This window comes from Teleopsis dalmanni, chromosome 2, assembly GCF_002237135.1.
Source record: "Teleopsis dalmanni isolate 2A chromosome 2, ASM223713v2, whole genome shotgun sequence".
Classification (NCBI taxonomy): Eukaryota; Metazoa; Arthropoda; class Insecta; order Diptera; family Diopsidae; genus Teleopsis; species Teleopsis dalmanni.
This window is the reverse complement of record NC_051847.1, coordinates 8134743-8142820: the sequence shown is the minus strand read 5'-3', so window position 1 is coordinate 8142820 and position 8078 is coordinate 8134743. Positions and strand designations below refer to the sequence as shown.

Below are 8078 nucleotides of genomic sequence, written 5' to 3'. Positions count from 1 at the left end.
ACTGTTTGAAATACTTGAGGAAGTAAATTTTATTGTAGTTTTTTTCAATTCAGAGTAATATCTTATATTGAACATAGATCCATAATTTTTTCATTCCATTATGCAAATATTTTATTGAAAACAGATCCATTTAACTGTTATTTAAAGAGTTTTAGTAATATCTGTACATGGTCTCATTATTAATATAAATAAAAAATTAAAAGGTCTACAAAACTAAATGAATTCAAAACACAGAACTCCATTTGTTGAAATTGCATTCGTTCATTTAATATATTTTTCTTTCATGGACAAAACTATGAGATAATGTAAGGGTTAAAATCCAATTACTATTGCTGAATTGTACTTAATAGATATTAAGTAATACGTGTGCGGGTAAACTGAACCAGTGTTCAACTTCCATATAAACTTCCATATAAATAATTTATAATATACTATTATCTATGTTAACCCATGAGATTTTATTCGCTTTAGCCTTCTCAGTTCATTAGTAATATCCAGCAGTTGAATAGCGTCTACATTGAAGTAATTGAGTAATCGTTTTTCATGCTTAGTAGCTATGTACTTCTTGTATGGTTTCTTTGACTGTTGTAAAAATCACAGAAAACGAATCCAATTTTATAAAAACAACTTTCAATACAATTATCCATTCTTCACGTCTGAGAAATGCAAAGAGAAAATCAATATCGCATGTCGTTGTTGTTGTTGCAACCTGCTGGGACTTGCTTGTGAAGTCCCTTTGGGAGCTGTTAAGCGGCACTTAGTCATCGCTGGCAACGCGTGGCTCCGGGACGTAAACCGAGCCTTTCTAGAAATCATCTGTATCGCATCTGTAGTTCTTATGAATTTATTGCTACGATCTATCAGGTTCGCGTATAATCTTGTTCGGTCAGCTCCAACACTTAACTGTGTTATAAGTGGATATTTAACGGGTAATATAAGATAAGTAAACTTTTTGGGACTATGAATTTAAATATTTGACAAAGCGTTTAAACAAAAAAACAGACAATTTTAAAGCTTAACGTTTATTTTAGTATTCGTATTTATTTGAATGCAATGTTCATAATTTGGCCTAGCCAATTCAAATTCGTATTCACATACATATCGAAAGTAATCTACACAAAACATTCAACTCACATATAAATTAAACATGTATTTGATTATTTAGCAGAACTTGCAGCCGCAAATCGTTTAGATATATCATTCCAATTAGCAATTTCCCAAATTGCTTCGACATATGAAGGACGCACATTTTTGTATTGCAAATAGTATGCGTGTTCCCAAACATCTATTCCAAATAGCGGAACAAGACCTGTAAACGAAATAATAATTATATTTGAGCTATTAAGTATTACTATGAAACTTACCAGTGCTAGCTTCCAAAGGATCCTGGTTTGGTAGAGCAGCGATTTGCAGTTTGCCGGTTTTTTTATTATAACCCAACCAACCCCAGCCGGAACCTTGAACGGCAATTGTCAATGCTGACATTTCCTTTTTGAATGCATCAAAGCTCTTAAACTGTTCGTCTATGGCACACTTCAATTCTTCTGATGGTTTAGTGCAATCTGGTGCAAGATTTTGCCAGAAAATTGAGTGATTTATGTGACCACCACCATTAAAGCGTAAAGCACCGGCCAAAGAAATTATTTTTGTGGTATCTTTTTTGGATTGAGCCTCTGCCAATTGCTCTTCAGCCGCATTTAAATTAGTAACGTAAGTTTGATGATGCTTGGTGTGATGTATTTCCATAATCTCACGGCTAATTATTGGTTCCAAAGCTGTATATTCATAGGCCAATTTCGGTAAGCTATGTTTGCCCCTAACGGCAGTTCTGAATCACAAAAACAAATTTGCGTAAAATAAGCGGTGCATTTATGTAATCAGTATTAATATAGACATGTATGTTGTGTAAATACTTACTTTGTGACATTACTAACGTTACGTACCAATGAAAACATATTTAATTTGTTACTTTTTTGTATTTCAAAGGTAAACCACAATAAGAGAATCGAAAACTTTTCCTAATAAAATTATACACTTTCCCAACTCTAAATTTTGCCGATAAATAAACGTCAAAATAACTTCGACATACTAAGATTGAATAGCACTGCCAGCATAAAAAGTCGTACTGTTTTTACACTGTGGTGAAACCAAACAAAATTTGAGGTCAGTTGAGCGATAGAATTTACTGATATCATTCTAAGCAGGGCTTCGAACCGGAACTGAATCATGATATTTTGTAATATTTTCTATATACTTTTCCAGATGGTTAGAAACCATAGAGGGCGGTAGGATGATTTCATAAGTTAGTAGGGCGATACGAAAGATAGAGTATGTCATGAGGTGAAGGATTGTAGCTTGAATATGATTATTTTGTTCTCATTTTTTTTGTTTAATCAATATCTAAATTGTTAAGACTTTCGAAATGTTTAAAAAAAATATTGAGTATGTAATCAGTATAATCTTCACTAATGTTCACTAACAATCAATAATTAAACTTCTATCGCATATTTGCTTATTAAAATAATGGTTTCTTAAATTCGAGCTTTCATTACTAAATGATGTAAATACTTAACGTGGTGTTAACCTGCCAATACACCCACTTGAAGAGGGAGTTTCTTGTATTTTTAATCATTTAATTAAAACAATTTTTGTTACGATATAGTTTCTTTCGATATAGTAGTTTCTTTGTTAACACTTTCATGTGCAGATTGTTAATATCTTATATGAAAACCTATTTAGTTACGAGTCTATCCAGTCACATATTATCATTAATTCTGTTCTGAATTAAAGAAATATTTTTTTTAAATATTTGCATTTTATACTGGCATTTTCTAACATTAAAAATATTCTTCAAAACCAGGCATTAAAAATTTTTTCATTTCATTACAAAGAGTTCTATTTCATTGCATATTATTTCCAAAAATCCGAATCAGATGCTTTACAAATGTTATGCCCCGGCGTATAATTAGACAATAGTCGCTGACTACAATTGCTGACTTTTCTCACTGCAGGCCACTTATATAGAATTCAGTGTCTAGCGACTGTTGTTCAGGTACTACAATTTCTTTGCACAACTAGATTTTTGACATTTCTAGTTACTGTTGCTAGCGGCTGTTGCCAGCGACTGTTGTCAACGACTGTTGCCAGCGACTGTTGTCTAATTGTGCGTTGGGCATAACATGAAGTAAAAGAACGATTATGTGATTTAGAATAGAAATAGTCGACATAGTCTGTTTGCTATCAAAATATTATAGATTCGTTTATGGGTCTAATTCAGAAAGTTTGTTATTTATAGACTACTATATTAATAATTATAAATATTAAATATTTTAAGTAAGTAAAAAATATTTCTTGTTTTTTATTACTTTAACGTCTTAGCAAAACAGTTTTCGAAAAGAAATTAAAAAAAGTAATTTTTAGCTGCAGTACATCTTGTACTAGTTCATTTAATATATACTTAGTCGAATACGGACAACTTCTGAATAATAATCGTTAAACAGTTAAATTGGCAAATCTAAGTCTTTTTTTATAGACTACTAATAAATGCGACAAATTTTGATTTATGCATTACGGAATTATATTTTGAAAGACTGCATTAAGTATCAGAAATTTATTATATACTAAATATTAATTGAGCTGCACATAATTATAAAATTTAAATTGATTTGGTTTTATATTAAATTATTGATGTGAATACACAATATATATGTCCATCTACTATAAATTTTGATAATAATAATAATAAAAAATCATAATGCCGTTGGCTTTAGACTTATCAACTTGCTTAAAATATATTTATGTCCACGCTTTAACCTGAAACTGCAATGAGAATGAAGTTTTGTGAAAAGTTCAATCCATGAATGACTAATAAGTATGTTAAGTATTCCAACTTAACGGCCAATTATAAAAAACTTTAAATTGTGCATAATGTTTGAATAATAAATTAAATAAATTTGAATAATAATGAATTAAAATATCTTGTTTAAAACTATATAAAAGCCATATTTTACTTTAAATGATGGCATATCTCAAGTAGTAAAAACTATTTCTATAAAATACAAGATATTGTAAAAATTGTTTTAGTTCTTAAAATGAAGACTTTTTTTATTATTATTGGAAGGAACAATACTTCGCTACTACCTATGTATGAGATTTGTAACGCAACCACAAATCTCCTAAACTAATCCAGACAAAAAGAATCTTTTATTATCTTAATCACATCTCCTCTTCTTCTTCTTGTTATTGTAGTTGTTATATCCTGTGAGGATCTGCTTGAGTGGGCCCCTTTATAGATGGGAAATGGCACTTTGTCGTCGAATATGATCAGTCAAAATAGAACCGATCGTTTTTGAAACCTAGTACAGAGTTCTAATTTTACCTTTAAAGGTTGAAAATTCACAGAAACATGCCTAGTTAAAAAGGTTAGGTTAGGTTGGAGTGGCAGCCTTGTATCCAAGAAAGCCCAAATGTTGAACTAAAAGGTCAGTATACGACCAACGCAAAAAAAAGCAACAACTTTCCCATTAGGTAAAGGTAAACCAACCTGACAATTCTGTGAATTTGGCTGAGTCCAAGATGACAGCTCGGTTAGGTCAGTAAGAAAAGGAGCCCCGAAGATTTTTAATTTTCTCCTAGCTAAAGATGAATACGAACACATGAGATTCATTCTCAGAGCCACAGCCGAGACAAAAGTCATAATAGGGAAGACCAAGAGATTCGTCAGTAAGATTTTTGTTTAATTGAAAAATGTGTTGGCAAACTCGTCTGCCCTACAAGAAAAGAAATAGTACATTTTTTAATATTAAAATAGTTTCATCAGGGATTTGATTATCAAAAAAGAATTTTACTGCATAATTCTCATTACTTCTGCCTGAAATACACTGCAGTAGTTTGGTAATCGAAGTAAGAAACTAAGACTCAGTTTTTGAAAAATATACCACAGCTGACTCGTTTGTCTATTTTAGAGCCGTCGAAGTTGGAAACTCCAACTGCGACCTATGGCTCTTCTACAGCATTAAATAGCACAAGTAGCTTTATGGGTTCTTTCAGCCAAGTTAGCCCTCCAACTAAGTTTGGAATTTAAGTGCTGCTGCTAGAAGGTCGACTGCTCGATGGATATCGGAGCAGATAATAATAGTGGGAGAACTAAGTTTGGAATTTAAGTGCTGCTGTTAGAAGGTCGACTGCTCGATGGATATCGGAGCAGATAATAATAGTGGGAGAAGCCTGGTTAAAAAAGCAGTGAATAATTTAAGTTTACATCTATTTAGACTCAGTCTATATAAAGAGCTTTGTGAACAGTCTTAAGTTTTTGAATCAGTCCTAACAATTTTGCATTATTGAAGCAATGTGACAAATAACTAACACACACACCTGTGAAGATATTTTCAATCAAAATAAAATTTTTAAGTATATGTTTTTAACTTAATGAAAAGTACCAACTATTTCTTCAAATGATTATTAATCTGAAATCAATCCACTTCATTCTCTATATTCTTTATACGTCATTCTTTATAGACGTTGCTATCGATTTCCTTTTTTTAAAGCTATTATTCAAAAATAAACAAGTTATCAGAAAGGTTAATTAGCTGTTTAATGAGGTTGAAACCTATAAACATTTAATTGATCATTTATGATAACGATTATTGCCTTTATTTCTCTCTTACCCTGAGTACTATGTCACACAGGCTAATAAATGTAAGCTGGAAAAAAGCCTTAAAAGCAACAAGAAATGTTTTATTACCCGTTAATATTTTGATCGTCTCGTAATATGATCCTTACGTGAAAACTTTGTTAACCATTTTTCACCATTCACCATTTTTGAATATGATGACATCACGTTACGGATTCAATAGATCTCTTACATCTTGTACAATAATTAGTAAAAATAATATTTCTACAAATATTTCCTTCGCTGAAATTATATATTAAGTACCAACTATTTATTAACTACAGATCGATTAAGAAATATTGGTCAAATAGTCAAGTTCAATGGTTATTGTTAATCCACTAATCCACTTGCGACATTTTATCCATTAAGTAGTCAAGGTTTTTGTATAACTCCAAAGATTTAGAGGCCCTTAAGAAATTATTAAAATTGCAAAATTGCATTAGAATTGTGGCGGCTTTGCTTTGCGGAGGGGGCGGCATCAACACCAACTCTTAGGCAAGTCTCACTAGCAAAAACGATCGCTAGTTTTATGTGCAATTTAAAGTTGAACTTAAGCTGCGTCTTCAGTTGGTTATGTCAAAATAATATTTTATATTTTTCATAAAAATTTGTGATTTGTGATTGTTTCTTAAATTTTTGTGCAAAGTGACGGTTTAGAAGGGATCGACTCTTGACACACATTATAAAAAACGTAAAAATATTAAACGCAGACGAGGTAACATCACGTTTCATGTCAGTGTCGTTGAGATCTTTATGTCTTCTTCTTTTTTCTCTTTTTTAGAGCACAGAGTAGAGAGAACATATCGCCAACATGCTTGGCGCTTCAAAATTAAGTCACGTATCTTACGGATGCAACTGTAAAATTGTGTTCGTATAAATTAAAATTGTAAAAATTATTTCAGTAATGATTATTTGCATGACATCCTGTTGCGTTCGGTGATGGCTAATTATTCGACAGTACGGGCTGTGTGAACAATTGTTAATTTGCTTGTAGATTATCAATATAATTCCAATTGTAAGCATTCGAGATGAAGATACACCTTTGACATAATCCTGTTTCAAGTATAATATTCTGCAATACTTTTAATTATAACTAATTATATATAGTTCAGTAGAATATGGTAGAGAAAGCTTTTATTTGTTTATTTCTATTGTTTCTATGTATTGGTGATGTATTTGTTCTTAATGTATTAGAGAAAAACTAGCTTCGTTTCAATGGATATATGAATACTCCTTCACATATAATATAAACTTACAATACTACCGACCATCTCTCGTTAAGGTATCGACCCTTAGCAATACCTCAATACAAAGTGTGCGGTATATTTAAAAGAAGCAAGATGATTTCGTAAATAGTGAAGATGGAAGGAAGTTCTACCATAAACGATATTATTCTGAAACAATTAGTATACTTAGTATTGTCCAATTTAAATTAAGTTCACTGTTAATTTTATTATAGTTTAATATAATAAATTTATTATTATAGTTACGATCGTTTTCAATAATATTTTCATTTTATATAAAATAAATATAAAACATGTCCTACGTCATCAATTGAAGTACTCCTGGAACTCACACCTCTTCACATCCATGTGCAATCACAAGCAAAGAGGGCTGCTCTAAGAGTAGTGAGAAATTTGGTACTCTGGCTGCAGACATCCCAGAAACTGAAATGCCAACGGGCAGGATGATTGCAAAGCATAACTATACAAAAAACTTCAGAACTGAACCTGGCAACAAAAAAAATTAGGAAAGCTTGCCCAAAACCCTAAAAATTAAAGGAAACATGATAACATGGAGTAGAGTCGGCTGGAGCTGGTGTATATGGACAGCCGGCTGATCCATGCTGGCATCCAAGGCAATGAAATGGCAGACAAACTTGCAAGAATAGGCGCGGCTTCAGGAATGATAAGCCCACAACCATTCTTCTGTCTAGCCAAAGGAACTCTACCCATTCTTATGAACGACGCAGAGGAAAAAGAAAGAGAACTCTATTGGGAAGGGCTACCATGACTATCACTATCTAAAATGCTTATAATGCTTAAAAAATAAACTAAGAATTATTGCGGGATTATTGACCGTTCACTGTAGATTGAGTAAACACCTATCGAAGTTAGGAATTCAATCCAACTCAGACTGCAGATACTGTAAAGAAGAGAGAGAAACTGCTTGTCATGCGCTTGGGGTGTGCTCGACACTGATGCACAATCTGAAGAAACACCTAAAAGGGTATTTCGTGGATCATAAGGATCAAGAATAGAAAAGATAGGCTCTGTAATGTCTTTTATTAAAGAAATCGGACTTGGAGAAACACTCTAATCAGAGTAAGGGGCACAATAGATCTTTTAGGTCGCACTGCACGATCTCTTCTTTTCAATAATAAAATAAATATAAAAACTGTTTTGCG

The 8078-nt window shown here is 32.1% G+C and overlaps 1 protein-coding gene across 1 annotated transcript; it reads right to left on the bottom strand.

The window, feature by feature from the left end:
• Window positions 1-1006: 1006 nt before the first annotated feature.
• LOC119683805 (superoxide dismutase [Mn], mitochondrial) lies at window positions 1007-2078 on the bottom strand. The gene is made up of 3 exons (XM_038097669.1): window positions 1918-2078; window positions 1365-1828; window positions 1007-1309 (listed from the first exon to the last, which is right to left on the bottom strand). The coding sequence occupies exons 1-3, from the start codon at window positions 1953-1955 to the stop codon at window positions 1158-1160; spliced, it is 654 nt and encodes a 217-aa protein (XP_037953597.1). The 5' UTR covers window positions 1956-2078; the 3' UTR covers window positions 1007-1157.
• Between the last annotated feature and the right edge of the window lie 6000 nt (window positions 2079-8078).

Bases quoted from the DNA above. Each gene is read 5' to 3' on its own strand.
- LOC119683805 (XM_038097669.1), bottom strand. From the start codon at position 1,955: ATGTTTTCATTGGTACGTAACGTTAGTAATGTCACAAA. The intron at 1,829-1,917 runs GTAAGTATTTAC...TTTGTGATTCAG, and splicing joins AACGTTAGTAATGTCACAAA to AACTGCCGTTAGGGGCAAAC. The intron at 1,310-1,364 runs GTAAGTTTCATA...TTTCGTTTACAG, and splicing joins TCCTTTGGAAGCTAGCACTG to GTCTTGTTCCGCTATTTGGA.